This window comes from Aulonocara stuartgranti, assembly GCF_965226115.1.
Source record: "Aulonocara stuartgranti genome assembly, chromosome: 14".
NCBI lineage: Eukaryota > Metazoa > Chordata > Actinopteri > Cichliformes > Cichlidae > Aulonocara > Aulonocara stuartgranti.
Window position 1 is genome coordinate 27,893,732 of NC_138950.1, and position 21,477 is coordinate 27,915,208.

The 21,477-nt window shown below is 40.4% G+C and overlaps 1 protein-coding gene across 1 annotated transcript in view; it reads left to right on the top strand.

The window, feature by feature from the left end:
* rasa2 (RAS p21 protein activator 2) overlaps window positions 1–20,836 on the top strand; it is a 31,701-nt gene extending 10,865 nt beyond the window's left edge. The window contains exons 5-24 of the mRNA XM_082503189.1: window positions 1,580–1,656; window positions 3,464–3,547; window positions 5,142–5,214; window positions 5,314–5,384; window positions 5,967–6,068; window positions 9,870–10,023; window positions 10,143–10,291; window positions 10,595–10,709; window positions 11,307–11,381; window positions 11,547–11,670; window positions 12,118–12,224; window positions 12,331–12,414; window positions 12,555–12,632; window positions 12,718–12,791; window positions 13,047–13,153; window positions 13,845–13,927; window positions 14,210–14,418; window positions 15,068–15,171; window positions 16,516–16,693; window positions 17,377–20,836. Of these exons, the coding sequence (XP_082359315.1) occupies window positions 1,580–1,656; window positions 3,464–3,547; window positions 5,142–5,214; window positions 5,314–5,384; window positions 5,967–6,068; window positions 9,870–10,023; window positions 10,143–10,291; window positions 10,595–10,709; window positions 11,307–11,381; window positions 11,547–11,670; window positions 12,118–12,224; window positions 12,331–12,414; window positions 12,555–12,632; window positions 12,718–12,791; window positions 13,047–13,153; window positions 13,845–13,927; window positions 14,210–14,418; window positions 15,068–15,171; window positions 16,516–16,693; window positions 17,377–17,407 (2,079 nt within the window). The 3' untranslated portion in view covers window positions 17,408–20,836. The remainder of the gene's footprint in view (window positions 1–1,579; window positions 1,657–3,463; window positions 3,548–5,141; window positions 5,215–5,313; window positions 5,385–5,966; window positions 6,069–9,869; window positions 10,024–10,142; window positions 10,292–10,594; window positions 10,710–11,306; window positions 11,382–11,546; window positions 11,671–12,117; window positions 12,225–12,330; window positions 12,415–12,554; window positions 12,633–12,717; window positions 12,792–13,046; window positions 13,154–13,844; window positions 13,928–14,209; window positions 14,419–15,067; window positions 15,172–16,515; window positions 16,694–17,376) is intronic.
* Window positions 20,837–21,477: the final 641 nt, after the last annotated feature.

The following is a 21,477-nucleotide window of genomic DNA, read 5'->3' on the forward strand; positions in this document are numbered from 1 at the left end:
ATAACCTTACAAACTCAACTCTTCTCACTAACATCCGGACTGTCACCATCCAAAGAACACACTGTCCGAGTCTTTTTGCATGGAAATAGAAAAGCAATACGCAAGTGTCCAGTTTATTAGTGGCAGACTCTTAATGTCATCGCACGATGGCAGCTGAAAAAAGGCAACGTTTGTGGCACAGAAGTAAAGACATTTGTCTAACTGCACATTTAACCTGTTTAATAGACAGCAAGAAGCTTTTTAACCAACACCACCAGAAAAATATAATTGCTTCCATAACTGATACTATTTCCCCCCCACTTGTTTTGTTCTAGCCATCTTCATGATTTAGACTAAAAGTCTTAAAATTTGTATTTGAAATGTAAGCACACTTTGAAAAGAGTAATTTCAAGTCTTCTCCTGCACATTTATATGATGTATAATTAAGAATGCATGCACACGAGGAGAAAGCTGTTGCTAAAAATGATCCTGGGCTAAAATACTTGATCGACTTATCAGGTGTTTTCGGTCCATCGTCTTACATTTTTTGTTTTCCAGCATTTTATTTTTATCATTTTTTTTTTTCATGAGTGCAGTTCTAGTTTCTGTCACATATAGGGCATATATGTGGGCTGCTCTGTTTCAACTGTACATCACTATCTTTGATCAGATAGTTTTTGTGGCGTGCTTGTATTGGGTGAAACTATAGCACACTACCACTTCTGTGCTGCTGCAGCTAACATGTTGACTCTAGCTGCCATTAGCCCACGCCAAGACTATTCTGGGTATGTGCCGCTACACTGATTCACTCACAAGTAGACACTTTCAACAGCAAAGTTACATCAGTGAGCGATGGAGGTGTTGTTTCAGTACCTCTCTGGTTTGATTTGCAGCCAAACAGGGGGGCTGTGTGAACACCCTGCGAGCAGTATTAATTTTAGGTAACCTGCTCAGTTAATAGGGGTCACGGCTGGAACGTGAGCGTTAATTTGGTGAGGATGCTGGTTCATTTGGACGTATATTGGCTTAAAGGCCGGTGCTGCATGAGAAAGGAGTACTTGCCATCTCAGCCAAGTGCTGAATTGCAGAGACGGAGTGCAAGTGTGGGGGCGTTTTGTTTAGCTCACCCTCTGTTGCTCACTCTCTCACTCTGTATCTCTCTCTCTCGTTCTCTCTGACACTTCCGAAGGCAAGACCGGCAGCCTTCACCACATCCGACTCCCCTAAAGATCTTTATGAGTGATTTTGAACATTTTTTTTTTCCTTTACATTTTTAAAATTCACAGCTGTTGTGGCTCTTGTCACTCTCCTGGTTCTCCCATTAACCTAAATCAAGATGGAGTATGAGGTGGAGCAGGACTGCAGGTCTTGGAGAATAAGCAGAACCCATTTTGAAATATGACAGCGAGAGAAATGTGCAACTTAGTAACAAATAAACATGGTGTGCAAAAGTATCGCATATCATCAGTACTGCAAGCCAGATTTTTATCTTGTTTACGGCCTACATAACTTTTGACTTGTGCCTTCACTAAAGACTGTAGACTCATGGCCTTAGTAATGTGTAACTTCTTAGAACGTCTCCTCTCCTCATGGTCAACAGGGCAAGGTTCACCTGGAGATGCGATTGAGTGAAGTGATCACAGAGAACGGATCAACAGGCCAACACATATCAGTCCGGTGAGTTCTACGAGTCACTTGTTTCCTGTCAAGTGTGCTGTGAGTACAGTTAGTTTGAAACTTTGCAGGGAAATCATGACAGAACTCCAAAGCTTGAGTCAAGTGAGTATTTTCACTGGCTAAAGATCAAACCTTCACATTAAGCCCAGCAAAACAAGTCTCCAACATAAAAGGTGTTAGGTAAAAGTTTGAGTAATAGCGCATAGCATACAATCCTAAACTGACTGTCCACACTTCTCATTCTGAGCAACAACTTGTTTGAGAAAGAAATATGTTTAAAGTTGTTTAAAAAAGGGGGGAAAAAAAAAAAAAGAAGAAGTCATCATTGATAAAAGTTTCAGTATTGCTTGCTAATCTTGGGTCTCGGTAGCTTATTTTTTGTGTGGTTTTCAGTGTGTCACAATATTCCTTTATCATTCACCTTTACTTCCGAGCTGTACATTTCACATCACACAGTTTTCACAAGCACAAACCGATATAAGGGCAGATAATGACGTGGGAGGATGTTGAGAGAGAGAGAGAGAGAGAGGGGGGGGGGGAGAAAGAAAGCGCCCATTGACAGATTAGGCTGAGCATGTAAATTTACACACACGTATGTGCATGTGTATGTCAGACCTCTTGCTGTTTACGTATGTTGTTTTGCACCCCCACCATTCATGCTTGGAGAGCAGGGTAATGAGAAGGAAGTGATGGCATCTGAGCAGGAAGCGTGCGCTTCTCACTCTGCAACCGCTGTGGTTTTCTGCTGCTGTCATTCAGTGTTTGAATCGGATTGTTTGCTTAAACCGTCGGCCTGCTCACTGTCACCTGTGCGTAATTGCTCTTGTTTTTCTCCATCGGGTCGACCAGACAAGTCCACGAAGGGCGTGAGGCTCATCGTCCCGTTGCAGGAAGCTAATCGGAGCAAAGTTGCATCGCGTCGAGTTAAAAATGATGTAAGAGTGAGGCTTTAGGGAATATTGTTATGACAACCTTGAAGATGATACCCAAACATCTTTACATTCAGCTGCTTGGCTTCTCCCTCCGGCCCCGCTTAGCATAGCAGGCTGAATTCATTCTTATTCTCTGCTGACTTGTGCTTAGCAGCCACATCCTGTTTAGACTGCTCACAGTGCCTGTTGTCACCTGAAACACCTGTTTTGTTTTGTTTTAAAAAGATCCTTGTGTGACGCCAGTCAAACGTGAGGTCAGAGTTTCTAATGATATACTGTAATCTAGTTTAATAATCCAGTGCTACATTTAAATATAGTTCACGCTTCATGTTGTTTTTGTTTTTTCCAATACAATACTATATAAACTTGGTTTGTAGTATATGCTTGTCAGTTGAGCCTGATTCCTCTTTTGGTGCAGAGTCATTGACATCTAACATAACTAAGCAGGTTTGTGAACAATAAAATAGGGTGATGCAGTGACATTTTTAATGATTATGTCTTTAAGCTTAATGTGCAAAAGCATTTACGGTTTCTGTTTTGAAGACGGGGTGTTTTTCTTATTGTTCCGGTAGTGCAAACCATACAAGGTTTAACACTAAAAGCATTTCCACTGAGGCGTCTGTTGAACCAACAAGAAATTATTTACCATTCACGCACCCGCGGCACGGCATTAAAAGCTAATCTCTCCCAAGGTCTGGGTCACTTTAGGGCCTGTCAAAGTGTTACTGTGTGAAATATTGACGGTTTTGGTCCAAGGTGAGCAGCTCCTCAGTGTTTAGAAAGGTGGAATCATAAGATGTAACAAGAATGCTATAACGGTGTAATATAGTTGCCTTTATTTTATGTTCTTTCTCTTTTCTTGTGTTTTTATTCAGGATAATTGAGTGCAAGGAACTGCCTTTGATCAGTGGGCAGAACTGTGACCCCTATGCTACCGTGTCACTTGTCGGACCTGCCAGGTAACTCTGAATTTCGCGCAGATAACAAAATAAGTTCTTAGTGTGTTACAGAATATAGAAGTAGCTTGTTTGTTCCTTTTTTTTAGCTTTGTGTAATCACATAAGTAATGACCAATTTCCTGAAATAAACAGTGCACAGGTTTTCCACACTGCCTTTAAAACTACTGAGGAATATGTGCAGAAATATTGTGCAGTGTGACTTGAAGCGTAAGGTCCCTACATATATTCTCATCTTTAGGAGCACGCCCGGTCTAAACCAAGGTTGTTATGGTTAAAGCTAATTGTGGAAAAAGTTTGAAGTAGTTTTCTTTTTTTAACTAACTGTAAGAACATCGTGAACTTGCACAGCTGACTTAAAATAAAGTACAAACAGACAACAAATGTCGTTAGTTTTAGTCTTTCTCAGCCTGCCTGAAGAGGCTTTGTCACACATATTTGAGATGTGGGAGTTATTATGGGTTTGTTTGGTTTTTTTAGTTTCAGTTCATTTCCAGAGTGGATTTCTTTTCAGTTTAGTTTTTATTGTTTGAAAGTTTTTATTGGTTTCACTGTATTAGTCAGTTTTTTGTTTGTTTTTAAACTATCATTGTATGGAGGAAATATGTAGGAAGATTTAGGAAAATCGGTGCAGGTATTAGAACAAAAAAAAAATCCATCAAAGCCTCCTTGAGAAATTGTAATTTTTTAAATTTATTTTTTTGAGCCAAACTAAAAAAATACTAAGACTAAGGATCTTTCCTCTAAATATTTTGTTATTGAAAGTTTACAAAATTGTTTCATTTAATTTTAGGTAATTCTAACAACCTTCTGTGGGGCATTTTCAGCTTTTACAAGTTGTTGTGCTTGCATTGTAATATCTGTTTGGACTTTCTTAAATCTTGCTCCCAGCAAGTACCCTCCATATTATTTTTGGAGGCGTTTTTAGCTAGATGCTTTCAAGGCTGTTATTAGGCATCTATAATTCGACTTTTGTGAATATTGAGTTGTTTTTGTCATGAATTAAAGTAACAGGGTGCATGTTATAGATGCTAAAAGCAGGTCTTTTTAGTTGCTAGGCATGATGACAGGATTTCTGATATAGTTGGGAACCTCGAGCAGCGTGAGCTGTACCTGCGTGCCAGGTTTAGTTGCTCAACACCTGATCGTGCAGGAGGAGCTCGCAGACAAAGAGCAAACACGCAGACAGAGATTTTGTGCTATTGTAAGATTAGAAAGACTGAAACTAATTAAAACTATCTGAAACAAACCACACCTCTTGAAACAAATACAATATCAAAATCAAAGACTCAGAACTAGACTCTGGTTTAAACAAATTTTTATTTTATTTTTTTTAATGAATGTCATGAGTGAGCTGACTAAACTTTCCAAGAATACAAAGACTATGAGCTCAACTATGAGCATCCACTTACAGCTTGCCACCATCGTGAACCTTGTTACAGATGGCAAGATTACATTTTAGTCATCTTAAGTCACTCCCTGACAGTGCGATAGGAGTCACATGCTTCTCTTCCCCTTTTCTTCTCAACGTATCCATAGCTGAATCCTTAAATTATCAGAGAAAATGGCATTCAGTTTCTGTAATGTCTCCCCTAAGGTCTGATCAGAAGAAAACAAAGGTAAAGAAGAAAACCAGCAACCCTCATTTTGAAGAGACCTTCTTCTTTGAGGTAAATCTTGTAACACATGTTACCACATCATAGGTTTCAAATGGTCTGTTGGTTACAGCAGATAATTGTATATATTAACCATGACATGTTCATCTGCAGGTCACACGGTCCTACTCCAGGAGGACTCAATTCAACGTGGAGGAGGAGGACATCGAAAAACTTGAGATCAAGTGCGTTTTGAAGGTTTTTTCCCCCCTTTTGTGTGCGCTTAACGCTCTCTCTCGCTGTCTAACAGACCCACACACATACATGTACACGCTTCCCCTTTATAGTCTTGACAAAAGAAGAAGAATTTCTTAACGACTTCAGGTTTAAAAAAAAAAAAAAAAAAAAAACCCAAACAAAAAAACTTTTTATTTGGTGTATTCTGACTACTGATGGAGAGCCTTTGATTTCTGGTTAAGGATATGTGGGGCTTCCATCACAGTGGATTCATAGCTCACTGGGTAAGACTAGTCAGAGCTGAAGGTAAACACTCGTGCATGGTGTTGAGGTTTGGATTTGAGGTGGTGTCATTGCACACATTGTATTGGTTTTTATGCACCAAGCAGGTAAGCACTGCTTAGTAGCGATTTTTCTTTTAAGCCCTTTCTGCCATATTTGAAGTGGGTGGTTGTTTTGTGCTGAACACACAGACAGAAAGAGCAACATTTATTTTGCCTTGCTACTTGTACATGTAGTTTGTAGTAACAGTTGTATATTTGCAGATGAAAAACATTCTTTCAGTCCACATCCTTTCCCCTTTTTTGCAGAGTTGATTTGTGGAACAATGAGAATCTGGCTCAGGATGTTTTTCTGGGGGAAACACGGGTTCCTGTCAAGATCCTACAAAGCGACCACATTCACAAAGCCTGGTAAGGAGCAGACGGAAGTATCTCGCTATCTTTAAACGTATTTATGCATACTTATTGAGCACTAGGCTGACAAATTTAGATTTTCTGTCCCCTTGTTTTGAAAATGGGTTTAAAGTGGAATCCTCCCCCCTTCAGGTACATGCCTGTAATAAAGACAGAGCATTTTCTTCCCATTTTAAATGGCAATACTGAGATAAAACTGAAATGTTCATGAGCTTTGGTTTACACCCCTATTACCTCCTGTTTACATAACTCCTAAAAGATTTTCCAAAATAGATTCAGAAGGGTCAGTTTTACCTATATGTGCTCGACTAAATCCAGCACAGTCTGATGCGTCTGTGCCTTTAAAAATTTACTACGGGGGGAAAAAAAACAAAAAACATGATCATTAATCTGTCATGGCCTGATTACCTTCCTCTTTACCAAACAGGGTTTTTTTTAATTTTTTATTTATTTAAACACTGGAAGGTGGAGCCGCTGCCTTTGGTATTTCACTGTTCAGGAACCCAGTCTTGCATGTCTGTTTGCACTGTTGCATTTTCTTGCTTTTACAAGGTGATCTTAAAACTCTTCCTAGATTTCTCAGAGTTCAGCAGTTTTTCCACTGTGTGGGTGTTTTCCTTGCTTTGCGTCAGAGTAGATGTGGGATTACGCCAGATAGCAGTTTGTTAGTAGATGAGGGCTTTGAGTCGAGTGCGTGGGTGGCTTATGCATGGTGGCAGTACCTCATGTCCTGTGTTTATGCTGGAAGTCGTCCATGTTGCATTCATAAAAAGTGTTGGGTACAGGTGATCTGTTAAAGTGTCTCTGTCTGTGTGCAGTGATTACAGATCAAGGGGATTACGGGCAAACCTGCAGTGACTGCAGGCCAACTCGACATGTATAATGTTGTTTTACCCCACCTGTTGGCTTATGGAGAGATGTGCAGGCACTATGGGAGGAAGATTTATTGATCACTAGGCTGACTAATATGTTCTGAATCAAGGGTGGGGGAACTCCAAGCCTTAAGGGCCGTGTCCTGCAGGTTTTAGATCTCGCCCTGGGTCAACACACCTGAATCAAATGAATGAACCTGAATTAGTTCATTACCAGGCCTCTGGAGAACTTCAAGACATGTTGAGGAAGTAATTTAAAACCTGTTTTGGATCAAGGACTCCTCTGAAACCTGCAGGACACCAGCCTTTGAGGCCTGGAGTTCCCCCACCCCTCGTCTAAATGGATATTATAAAAAGACTTTTCCTCCCATGTCCAGATTTTTGGTCATTTTGATCTTTTCTTTCTTAATTTAAATGTCAAAAAAACGCCGATTAGCGGTTGAACAGCCTCACAAATTTAGATTTTCTTTCCCCTTGTTTTGAAAAAGGGGTTCAAAGTTAAATCATCCCTCGTTTAGGCATATACCTGTAATAAAGACAGAAGCATTTTCTGAACATTTTAAATGCCTATGTCGAGATAAAGCTGAAATATTTGTGTGCTTTGGTTTACACCCCTATATGCTGTTAAACAAGCCTAATGATTGAATTCCTCTTATTTTAAGTGAAAGCTGTTAGAGCAGCAGGAAAGAATTGGCAGCGTAGCAAAGACGGCTGTTTAGTTGATATACTGTGATAAACAGGTGGGTATATCTGTACTGAGCAGCATTTAGAAACCTTTTTTTGGTTTTTCTCAGTTGTTGCTGTAAAATATCCTCTAGTTTATCGTCTTGCTTTGCAATCTATTTATCATGGTTTTATGATTTTCAAGATTTTATGCTCATTACTTAAAACCTTTGTAAAGTGGACTTAAATCCTTTGTGATGCTGCATATTTACTGCACTATTCCTGATACTTACTCTATTTCATGTTTATAGTATACATATTTTCTAAAGATGCATCCATTGAACTTTTTTGACTTATTTCAAATTTCCCTTTTTCCGATACCAGCATTTTCCACTTTCGATATTCTTTCTAAAACCAGCACATACAAGCTAATCAGCTTTTATTCACTGATTTGTTTTTTTCTTAAATAGTAAAAGAAACTATAAAACCTTTACAGTTTCTGCAGTAAGTTACAGGATCTTCTTTTGCTGAAACAACTGAGTATAAAGTTTTCTGCTACTGCAAAGAGGTGAAAATAAGTTTCTGTACCTGACATGTATAATCTTTCTAGACAAAAGCAGGGTCTAGTAGATTTATAGAACAAAATAAATGTCAGGTACTTCCATAATTTTCCAATATATTTATAACTTCACTAGATAACCGGAGATCAACTCTCGTCTCTTTTTCCCCCGTCTCCATAATTTTTCTCCTAACTGCTTTAATCGTTCTGCTCATACCGAAGCTGCCGACTCTTGGCTGGCTCTGACCTCTGGATAGGTTCAACCACTTTTCTTTTGTTACCTTCTTAAACTTGTCCTTGTTCACTTAAGTTAGGTCGATTTAAGTGTCTGGTTAGGTTTGTTGTTAGGATCGTTTTCGTGGTGGTCCCCCTGCAGTTTACTTTGGAGAACTTTGTCGCCGAACTCAGAGCTGAGACCATCTGTGCTAACACCGTGTAAGCTTGTGGCTGTGAATATACCACTGTGCACATGTTATGTATTTATGAGATATAGTGTCTTGTAATCAGACGTGAGGCTGTCAGAGGGTCACTGGTGCGAGCTGAGTACACTGGGAATCGGCTGATTGCAGTTCCTGGTTGATTCAATGTTGCGTTTTTTTTGTTTGTCTTTTTAATATTTTCCCACTTTGAGGATCTCATGCATCTCTGTTGTTACTTCATCTGCTGTTTCAACTGGCTGTTACTGATTTATGAAAATGGGAGAGTGTGTTAGTTGTTAATTATTAATTATTAGTGGTCATAAGCTGCTTCTTTGCCTGGACCACCCCCACTATAAACAAGCACTCCCACCTCCACCACACCGCACCCTATCCCTGCCACCCACACACCCACCAATATCAGTCATGGCCTATGTAACCCTCGTCACTTTCTCAACCCTGTCCTCTAATGTGTGACTTTGTATTGTGCCCCTTCCTCCTGTTTTGTGTATATACTCCTCATGTCTGTTATTTATTCCTGCTGTCCTGCTAGTTATGTTTTCATACCATGCTCAGATGGTGTGGCGCTCCCACAATTTTGTAGTACATGTACAACAATCTGGCATCTCTACTAGAAGTTTGTGCATTAAAACAAAGAGCTAAGAAGTCTTAAGTTAACTGGATGGATGCACACCAGATGTAAACCGCTGCGTGCTCAAATAAGCAGCTCTCGATCTTTATCTGCATCGAAGATAATAACATGTCAGCTGTTTTGTTCAAAATTTGTTTCCACTTTCCTCAATTGGCTGTGGAGGGGTGAAAAAAAATATTGCAGGTTTAAACTCTGTGTTTGACTCAGACAACTGTATTCTGCATGAGTATATGTGCACAACTCATCATATATTTAGGTAAGACATTGGATAAAAGCACATTTTGACAAATGAAGATGCTTTCTTCTGTCCTGCAAAGTGTTTTTGGAAGCTTCAGTGTTCGTTTTGCTGCTTTTTTCTGGTACAGTTGGTCTGTGATGTGTTAAACAGTTGGTATCAAACAAGCAGGATCAGCTTTTTTTTTTTTTTTTTTTTAAATTATGTGTAATCTTAGGTGGGTTGTGTTGTAGAGTTAATACTTTATGAAAGTGTCCAGGCTGTCTGTGACTGACACACATGTTCTCAGTTATCTGGTTTCTGTCTTGGTTATGTGATAAGTCGCAGGTTCCATGTGTTCAGAGGATGACTCATTAGTCACAGCACAGTAATGTGTTGTTTCTCTTATTGTCACCCATAAGGTATCTCCTTCAGCCAAAAGGGAACGGCAACAAATCCAAGTCTGATGATTTAGGATCCTTGCGTTTGAAGCTGACCTACATAGAAGACACAGTGCTGCCATCTGCCTGCTACACGCCACTCTGCACCCTGCTGCTCAAATCCCCAGATGTGAAGGTGAGACAGACGCTTTAAGTCGAAGCAAATCCTGATGAGAAAATTCCACACTGAGACGATGCAGAGATCGATATTGTTGTCTTTTCTCTTTTCACTTTTTTTTTCTCACCCTTCTTCAGCCCATCTCAGCATCAGCAGCACACATCCTGGGGGACATTTGCAGAGAGCGATACGAGGTCGTTCTGCCGATGGTCCGACTGCTGCTCCACAACAATCGCTTCGTGCCTTTTGTCTCTGCTGTGGCAGCACTGGAGCTGGACAACACTCAGTGAGTACTCCTCTGGCACATACCTTTTTACACCAAGCCAAGTAGATACACCGGATAGAAACATGCAAACAGATGTTACTGCACTGCAGTCACGCTGTGTTTTCCCTAACAAACAGTTCAACTTTCTGGCTATGACTAATGCAATAAAACAGGAAGCAGCTCTAAAATACAATAGAGCTTCAAGAGTGAATGTGGTTTTAATTACTCGTCTTGACTCAGACGGTCTGATTCTGAAACTTCATAAAAATTCTAGTCACAAAATAAAGTCTAATTGGTGTCTGTGGAATATCTGTGTCCATACAGGGAGGCTAACACTATATTCCGTGGCAACTCGCTGGCAACGCGCTGCATCGATGACATGATGAAGATTGTGGGAAAGAATTACCTATCTGTCACCTTGAAGCCTGTAATAGATGAGGTATGAGTAAAAAGGAGACACACACACACACACACATCCTGTGTCGATGCCAGAATAGTCATGAATCACTGGGGTTAGAATGGAAAAATCCACTTAAACATCTGCCCTTCAGCCTCAGTCTGCAGATGTGCAGATGTAATTGGAGGGTTTGGATAGGCGCAGGGTATTTTCCTTTAAACGGTTTTAAAACTGTAATTTTTTTTTTTAATCCTGTCTGGCTTGTTGACACTGGTCTAGATGTACAGGTTGAAGGCCACTGTAATTACCACAGTTTCTTGCAACTGTATCTACAGAGTGTGCATTATTGTGTATTTGGTCTTTTCTTTTATCTGTGACTTACAATTGCTAGTTAATTTGAGTTCTTTGACATAAAGCAAAAAGACACAGCTGGTGTTGAAAATGCCTTCAGTCCCTCCTCTCACTCACCGTGTCCAGCTGGTGTCCCTCCAATTTCAAGAAAATCTGAATAAACGTGCAGCTCCACACAGCAGCAAATCTCAGTTCTTGTTCACTTGAAATTTAAAGATTTGGTTTGTACTAATTGTTCTTTGTTTGCTTGCTTGATTTTTTTTTTTTTCCCCCTCGTATCTTTAACAGATTTGTGAATCCAACAAAACCTGTGAGATAGACCCTATTAAACTAAAGGAAGGTGACAATGTAGAGGTCAACAAGGTAAGTGCACCCATCTCACTAGATTTATCAGTCTTGTAACAGGATTAATTGAAGCTTTGCTTGTCGTAAAACTGCGAAAAAAGTGTTTATCCACTTTTTAGCTTCTGTTTAAAACATTTTAAAGTGATGCTAAGTTGTTGTGCGTTTTTTACTTTACCTGTGCAGGAAAACCTGCAGGGTTACGTCCAGAAAGTCTTCTCCTCCATCACCCAGTCAAGTTCTAACTGCCCACCACTAATGTGTGACGTCTTCAGGTCTCTGAGGCATTTGGCCTGCAAACGCTTTCCAGGTAAAACGTAGAGCCAGTGTTAAAAAGAAAAACTGCTGTGACAAAAGGTTATATGCACACCCACAGCAGGTGTGTAAATTGTGACGTAAATGTCATTATGCCGGGCTTTTAGCAGATTGCGATGTTGCTGCTGGCTAAATGCCTTAGTAGTCCACAGCAGTATATTAAACCAAATGATATTTGGTATATTTATATATACACTCACCAGTCTTTTCTTTGCATACACCTTGATTTTACTGGGTTGGACCTTTGCTTTGCCTTATGAGCTAACTTAATTCTTCATGGCATAGATTCAGCAAGGTGCTCGATACATTCCTGAGGTTTTGGTCTATTTTGACAGTTTTGAGCTTTTCTCGTATAAAATATCTCTATTTTATACGCCATTTTTTTTTTGCCGATTGAATTGAATTTGCTGGTTTCTCAGGTGTTTCTTTCTCCTCTCCACAGGCGACCCACATGTTCAGTACTCAGCCGTCAGCAGCTTTGTGTTTCTGCGCTTTTTTGCTGTCGCTGTTCTCTCTCCTCACTCCTTTCAACTGCGTTCCCATCATCCTGTAAGTACACGTCACCCACTCTCAGCGCTAATGACCAGTGAGCGTTTGCAGTTTACGTTCTCAGTCGGTTAACCTCGGTGCCGTTGTACATTTTCTGTAACTGCAGGATCCCGAGATTTCCCGGACGCTCACACTCATCTCAAAAACCATTCAGACTCTCGGCAGCTGGGGTAGCTTGTCAAAAAAGCTGGTAAGATTTATATTGCTGAAATTCTAGTGTGAACTACGTGTTGTCCACTTTATAGTAATTGACAAACAGAGGCACTTTCCAAATGCATTTTTTTTTTCCTGTTATGCTAATTAAACCCACTTTGTTTTTTCTCTTTCTAGTCCAGTTTTAAAGAAACCTATATGTATGACTTCTTCAAATCATTCCAGGAAGAGAAGTGTATCGAAAAAGTTAAAAAGGTATTTTTTCCCCCCCTCACATACTCACATAAAGGTCTATAAAAGGATTCATCATTTCTAATGGCTGTTATCATTTTGTTTCCAGTTTCTGGATGAAATCTCCTCCAACGTCAGTAAGGAGTCCAGTGGGCTGGAAGACGCTGTCGTTCTCAAGGAGGGGTGAGTGTTCAGTTCAAGTCTGGGCAGAACTGAGAACTCTCACTTGGTAATAAAGAAGCCTTGAGAGTAGGCATAAAACAACAAGTGAATTTTATGACACGATAACCGTTTGAGGGCGTTCACTATGTCCTGTTAGAAGACTCTAATTACATCATTTGAGCATAAAGATTACTCTGAAGTAATAAATTGTACTTATGTTTTTTTTGCCTTAAGTAAATCAGCTCAGATTTGAACCCTTAGCCTGTCCTTTTATAGGGAAGTACAGAAACGTGCTCAGGGGAGAAAACCCCCTGGAATGAAAACGTTTAAGAAGAGGTGGCTCAGACTGACCAACAGGGAGCTCTCCTACCACAAACATAAAGGTGAGACCAGTTTACTGTAATCTCATACTCGAATGTGATGAAAACTAATGAGACAAACACGTATGCACGGGTTACACGCAATGCTAAGTTCCCGATACTAGCACTAGATGGAGCTAAAGTAATTACTTGTATATTACTTATAAAATTAAGAGATTAAATGGACTGGTTCTTTTATATAGTGCATTTCTACTGAGTATTCAAAGCACTTTATACTTGCCTCATTCACCCATTCATACAAGCACTTTTTTTCTGTTTATGCCTTTTAAAGTACTGGACAATAAGCATATACAATGACCTGATTTGTTTTTGTAGTTTCCTGTGTTGATTACTTGCGTGTTGACTTTGCATCAGCTGATTAATGAAATGCATGTTTTGAGGGCTTTGCAGAGTAAATACTGCCTTTCTGTGATACTTAAGGAAAGTTTCGAGTGCTCAGTAAATTGTCAGAGAGAGAGGGTGTGATAATAAACAAGACTGATCATCAATCATTGGAGCCAGTTGATAGGAATATAAAACTTCAAGTCTTCAAGGAATTTCCCAAAAAATCTGTTCAAAAACTGCAGCTTTTACTTTCATAGGAGAAGTTAAAATGTTTTATTTTCTTCTGCTCATTATTTAAGCTAAACGGTAATGTTGTTGAGACTGGAGGCTGTTTGTGCGTAAACCTAACAGAATGACTTGTTCTCCCCAGGGAAAGATGCCGACCGCACCATTAATGTCAAAAATATCCGGGCGGTGGAGAAAGTGGATGAAAGTGCCTTTAACCGCAAAAATGTAAGCCAGTTCCCCCTCTCACATGGCCCCGTCATCACTTCTCATGTATTACCCGTTTAAAATGGAAACGTCAGTGCCAGTGTCACTTCCTCCTGTTGTTATTAACAGTGAAAACGGCGCATTGTTGGTCTCATGGGCACGTTCACTTTCAAATGAAGTACAGAAATGACAATGTTGTTGTTGCTGGTGTAGAGGGGCGCTTTGTTTCTTGCGCTCAGAATGACCTTTATGGGAACGAAACGGTCACATCATAGTTTAACTACTTTGTTTCTCTTGCATCAGATGTTTCAGGTGGTCCACTCTGAGAAGCCTCTTTACGTCCAGGCTGGAAACTGTGTGGAAGCCAGCGAGTGGCTGGAGGTCCTGAGCCAGGTCAGTCGTTGCAACGAGGGACGCCTGGCCACTTTCCACCCGTCAAACTACACCAGCGGGGCCTGGCAGTGCTGCCAAAGCCTGAGTAGCAACGCTCCAGGCTGCAAGCCCTGCACAACGTGAGTTTTTCCTCCACATCAACACCACCGCGAGGGGCGGGGCGGGGGGGAATGGTTCAGTACCCTCGCTGCCATACGTGGGGCGTGTGTTGCAGATCACAATAAACGCTTAATAAAACTGCCTGCTGGTCTTAAGTTTGACTGACTGTGTAGGTGCTCACGAGCAAACCTTAACCTTTTAATCATTCTCTCTTGTTATGAGGACATTTCAAATGGAAAATAGAAAACTTCTAGAGCAGGATTTTTCAGGTGTGCTGATTTTTATATGATGTTAAAAAAGAAAAGTCTTTTCAGCGTGGCATCAAAGCAGGTTAAGTTTGAAGTTTTCAATAAGGAAGAGGCTTTGTAGGGACTAAACTGAGCTTTAATTGAGAAGTGTTTGATTTCATTTATCAGCTACTGACTTTGAGGACTGTCATTTAGCTGCTCTGATGTTGTCGATCTTCTTCACCGCCTCTGTAGATGTTTAGCAAGTTTACAAAGATGAGTCAGATGGTGCACTTTCATGCTAACGTCTGTAGTGTAAGTGATGTGTGCGAGTGTGGAGAGATGCATGTATTTACGTTGTTTTTCTTAGTTTGTGAGTTTCCTTTTTTTGCTGCTTTTTCCTGCAAAGATTTCTCTACACTTGTGTTCTCTCCTGTTTCAGCACCATGCTGGCCAACCTGCAGCTGGATATAGACTGTGACCGAGAAGCAGAGAGAATTTTCTCACTCCTCTCAGCAAACGACACAAAGCTTCAGAGCATGGAGGGTCAGTATCAGCATCGTTTTCAGAAATGCTTCATTAGAGAGAGCAGGGTATGGTTCATATAAATGCAGCTGACTCATGATATGACGTTCAGTTTAGGGTATTTAATCGTATAAAACTACAAGCCTTATGTATACATTAGGCCCAGTGTTGTGCAGAGTGAGGTCAGATCAGCTGGTGTTTGTCTCTCAGACATTTGCGAGCTTTTTTTTTTTTTTTTTTTAAAACACCAGCAGCTGTCCTTTGTGGGATCAGCCATCAAAGCAATCAACGTATGAAGATGTCAGGTTTTAAATTCATTCATTCTCCACACTATGGTGTGTTTCACACGAACCACTGAGGGCAAAACTTTTAATTTCCAGTGTGGCGGGACAACTCATTTTCAGCCTTCATCTGGTGATTTAGAGGTGAAGTTGGTCTAATTCAGGACCACTAGAGCACCAACATCTTAAAGCAAAACCACAGACAGTATAAATGGTCACGTAGCTACTGTGACATCATCTGTTGCTGAGCATTTGGTAACCATCCCACAGATAATCCTCCTCAAACACAGTATCGCCAAACTTTACAACATAGATTTAATTTATTATTCAGTGTGACCCAAAACGAGTGACTAAGCCCATAAAGTCATCGGGAATCTGTTTGGTTATCTCAATAAACATTTTCCCACAGACTTGTCTAGTAACAGAAGTCCTTTAACAGACACAGCTATCGCCATCTGGTGGCCAACTTAGGGCACTTTTACACAGGCTTCATTCATCTGACCTTAAAGCTAAATCTACGGTGGCTCTGAGAGGACAAATGGATTGCAAGATAAGAAACAAAACACAACAAAGTGTTTCTAGGGAGACAATAACAGGACAGACGAGCTGTGGAAGTGACAGAAACCAAAACATGCACCGGACTGCACTGGGACGCGCTTACAGGAGGAAAACACTTCCGTTTTGTTTTGTAATTTTTTTTTTTTTTTTTCTTGTGTTTTATGTGCTTTTGCAGGAGTTTTTCTATGTACTGGTGTTTTCTTGCAGTGCATTTGACCTCTCAGGGCCACTGTTTGCATCCACGTTTCATACAAACTATTAAACACGCCTCCTTTTTTTGTATCACATGGTTTTCCCCATTGGGCTGAACACCTCGGACACCCAGTCTGCCATCTCAGTTTTTCTACTTTCACTCTGGTGTCTGTGTAAAAGAGCGAGGGTAAACTGTTTTGCACATACTGCTAATGAAGCTGTTACTTCACTATATCGTCGCGTAGATAAAAACTTGTTTCCTGCCGTCTTCGTGTTCACCATCTCACTTCCGAGCACTTGAAGTTGCACTTTGTAATGTTTGTCCTCTCCACAGATGCCTGTGCCAGTTTGGCAGTGTATCAGGGCCCCCAGCGAGAGCCGGAGGAATACTCAAAGTTCACCATTCAGGAACCCAAAGAGACCTTTCACACACTGAAACAGCTCCGAAACATCATGGAGGAGCTGCAGCGGCAGCACAATAGCAGGAATGACGTACGGCAGTACGGCAGCCTGTAAGTCTCCATGTTACATTATTACAATACACCAGTTTTACGCAGTATGAGTATATAATGCAGTGACGGTAAATGATGTGGAAATCGTATTAATAATACTAAAACACATTCTGCAGTGTGGATGCTGAAAGTTAGGACTATGTGATCTAAATTGGTAGAGGAAGTGCAGAACACGATGGCAAAGAAAAATGGGAAATTTTCAAAATAAGACGCTAAAGTTGTGATCTAAAGCCCTGCAAAGGACATCACAGGTGCACAGGGCAGCATCTGATATCCCCATGTTGTTGTTGTCCCTGGATCATCATCATCATCGATGTTGGTCCAGGTTTTAATACTGCAAGGGACCATTAATACTGTTGTGATGTCATAGTTTTTCGACATGGAAACACAATCACGTCACACAGCAAAGCCAAACCTTAATCCTAGCTCTGACTATGGCCCCTCTATCCCTGCCCTATAATGATAATGATGATCCAGGACGAACACCTGGATCTCCGCTACACCTGAGGATCAGTTCAAAAGTTTTGGACACTAAAAGTAAAGCTGGGAAGCTTGCAGAAATAACAAAAGAAAGTTTGACCTTAAGGGACTAACGCCCTAACTTTAATGTTTTATTACAGCTGTGGCCCAGGACTCTCAGAAAGATCACTTACTCATTATCTTTGTCTTCCTTCCCGTTTCAGTGACAACCCCATAGTGGGAAAAACCTCTTAACCTGGCTGGGGCGATCTGGTCCAAAAGCAGCCACGCCTGCATCACAACAAAGCGCCTACGTTGTCCATTAGAAGCCCCAGGAGCTGTGCCAGTGAGAAAAGGTGCGACCAGGTGAATGATACGCCACCTGACCTCCACATGTCATGAGTCCACTACAGCAGTGACAGCCCGAGAAGGGGAGCCAGAACAAGCTTGTGAGCTTGACCAGGATCGCACCTTCATCCTCGAAAGGAATGAACCCTTAGGTGTTTTTTCTTTTTTTCTTTTTTTTTGAAGTATGTTGCCTCATCTCCTCCCCGTCCTCTGCAGTGAAGGTCACAGATTCTATCCGTGTCTTAACTTATGTCCCCCTTTTTACGTACAGCTGTGTGAAATGGGCATCATTAGATGGTGTGTGAATAGGCTGCTAATTTTTTCTTTTATTCACAGAGTTTTATACGAACAGCTGTAATGATGCTCTCCTCTCATCTGTGAACATCTGTCTTTACAGTTGATTCCTAATCACCAATCTGGAGGCCCCTCCCCCCCGTAAACTTCAGTCTTTTCTCCTCCTCCTGAACAAATGTAAATGTATATTTTCAAAGAACATTTAAACCGGTCTGCCTTACTTTGACGGATGTTTCTTTCACATCAAATGCTGAGGGAATAATGCAAAAGCACTTTAAATATTTGGAGCACTCCAAATAGAAAATGATTGGATACTTGGTATCAGCTTTCCCCATTTTGATCAGTTACATGATCCTTTGTTTCATTCCTGTACAATAACATTTATAGCCTGTAGATTTTAAGATATTTTTCTTGACCAAAGACGATTTCATAGGTTTGAACATGAACTTGAAGAAATTAATGTATTTTGAATACAAATGGTTTAAAAATGGAGATAAATAAGATGAATATATATAAATATATATATGTTTGGTTTATGTGTACGTTTTTGCTAACATATCCTTTACTTTTTAGTGACTTAAGGCAAGCAGTTTGCATGCGTTCAGTTTTGAATCCTGATAGCACGACTGTAGTGAAGAGTTGTATTTCCCTGTGATTGTGAATCGTATCGGTACGGTGTGCGTCAGATCTGTGCTGTCGTGTTGAGAGCCTTGAAACCTTACTAACAGTGGCTTATGTAAGAAATGATGTTCAACCTGCAGAGAGGAACCAATTGGAATAACAAAATCGCCCCTGTCTTTCACGCTTTAGTCCAGACAATCTCCGCCAGTGCGCACGTTATGTCCTCCTTCTTTACTATTGCGGCTCCAGCTGTTTTGTTTCATCGTCTTTAGGGAATTTTCTTGAAATGTGGCACAGCTGTTTGCCACAGCACTCTGCTGCAATGACCAGTAGAGAAACGTCTGTGTAGTAAAGGGAAAAATATGATGTTATTACAAACTGTCAGACTCTTAAAGTTACTCATATTCTAGCATGCATGTCCTGCAGGAGTAGGGTTGCATCAGATGAACAAAGCAATAGCAAATAATCAAGATTGATTGCGTAAAATAGAGATTATCAAATTTACTTTGTGGGTCTTACTCCATTTTAATTGAATTCAGTTTGTTTGTAACTGACACAAACCAGCTCCTCAATTTTATTTTTTAAGTGGTAACCAGCAAAATTTCCCCCCAGTTAGGCTGATTTTGATTATCAGTCGGTGGATTGTTTGTTTTTTTTGGGGGGGGGATTTTTGTTCATTTTTTCCCTCTGAAAGAACCAGTGAACAATCACTTTGATTCAGTCTTGATTTTTGAGTTCTTTTTTTGTTCCTTCCTGTGGTTTTGAGTCTGCTTCCCATTTGAACGATGAAGTGTTGAATAGAGACAAAATTAAAGTGGACCTGTTATGCTTCTAAATTCTCTCATATACTTACAGGTTTAATTGTGGGTGCTCATATAAACAAGTGTATGCAGAGTTAAAAGTTCACACTGCTCTACATTCACTGTTTCAGAGGTTGTTTTGTTGTGTTTTTTCTACTCATGGATGGTGATGATGTCAGAGAGTGGATATCCCCTTATATGGTCATCTCAGCTCCATATAGGGGGATATCTAGGGCATCCAATCAGAAGGAAGGATTTCACAAAGCCTTAAAGAGACAAACGCTCAAACAGGTTATTTTAGGTAGACGATCAAATGAGAAGAAATACAAACATGGAGCAGTGAAAGAGCATAACGGGTCTCCTTTGAACATCTAAAGTTTAAACATTGAATGCTGATATTACAGGGTTAACTGTGTCTTTTCTTTTATTTGTCTGTGATTGTTTTCATGAGTTGTGTCTTTGGTCCATTATCTATTTCTAACTTGCATGTCTTGTACATTTAACAATATATTTTTCTAGGAAAATGTTTTGTACCTTTTTTTTTTCTCTCTTTTAAACACTGATTTTAATGTATTACTCAGCTGGTACTTTTGTTCTCAGTCTGTCGACTTCGTCAAGGCTGGATGCTTTCTGTTTTTTTGTTGTTGTTGTTTTGTGTGTGTTTTCTATGCCCGTCCGCACTCCTTATTGGCTCCTCGTGGCCATAACTCCCTCAAAACTCCCTCTCGTTGAAGCTGATTAACACAGTGTTACTGCGGTGAATGTCGCGTGTTCACGTGCACGTCAGTAGTGAACAACGTGCCTGATCGGAGCCAAAATAAAACTGTAAAGTGATTTCACGCCGATTCGGTTAATGGACTTTGCTTATGATTTGAGTGACGCTGAATAAAAACAAATCTCTGATGTCAAACTTCGACATCTGAATCGGAAAGCTAGCGTAGAATCAATTGTTGTTGTATCGCATAAGCTTGCATGCTAACTCCATTGCTAGTTTTAATAAGGCCAGTAAACTAGAGGGTGGTGTATGTGTGCTTATTTTCATAAAACGTGAACGGGGTGGGGTTGTTTTAATCTGTCTGATTTTAATAGGGGAAGTTTCTTCATTTGTTTGTTGTTATAAACGATCTCTATGTGGAAACATGTGACTTTCCTGTTGGACTACAGCCAGCTTCATTTCATAAGATTACCAAACAGGAAGGGAAATGTCCATATGTGCTTTGATCTATCAGGTGAACACAGGGGAAATTAAGGTATTAGCCAACATGCAGATCTGATATGGCTCTTAAGAAGGACCAAAATCTGATATCACTGCAGTTTGTTTTTGCAGGTGTATCTGAAACAATCTTTTTTTTTTTTTCTCCTGCCAATCAGATTGTTCTGTGTCAAAGCAAAGTGTGAGTGCAGATGACCGTCTGAAGGCTTTGTAGAATTTTTTTTCTTTCTTTTTTTTTTTAAAGCTAAAGTCTCTTCTTGTCCAGTAAACGGTGAGCAGTTCGATGTTATTGTCACATCTCCAGCTCGTTTCTTCTGAATGTCTGTTATTTTTATACACATTAAACATTTTATTTTTCCATAAATGGTCTATTCTGTGTCTCTTCATAATAAAAACACTTTGCCAGTGCCTCTTCTGTTTGTTAGGTGTCTGTTTTCCTACTGCGCTGATGTGACCTGCGTACAGTGTCCTCCACGATTCAGACAAAGAAACAAGTTGTCTAATTTTGCGTATAACTTGCTAAAGGTTTGCAATTGGATTCAGGTCTATAGCAGATTGAGGGCCAGCCAATGGCACCAATGTTTTCAACGTGAAGGAACCACCAACGGACTGGGCTCATTAGGCCGTGCACCAGGAGCGACCCAGGGCTCACTGTGCCAACTTAAAGTCTGACAGTCGAGATTATTATCTCCATAATAACAGCAGTCAGGATACTGTTGGCTAGCAAGGAGGGATTGCATAGATGGGCTGCACCAATAAGACAAACTAAATTCTGCTGAATTAATTTCTCATCCCGACTCAAAAATATGTTGGACCCTCTCGCCACCCTGTGTCTAACAGCGTGCTCATGCTGTTTTTCCTCGCACAAAGGAGCGTTTACCTGTCCTGCTGCTGGGTTGATACCCGTCTAAAGCCCTATGCCACAGCTTGCGCCCTGGTATCTCCTCCACACTCTTGAGACTTTGAGGAAGATGCAGCAAAAACCTTCTTCTTGGACTACCTGTGCAACCTGAATAGGCTGCAGGTATCATCTCATGCCCTCTAACTGT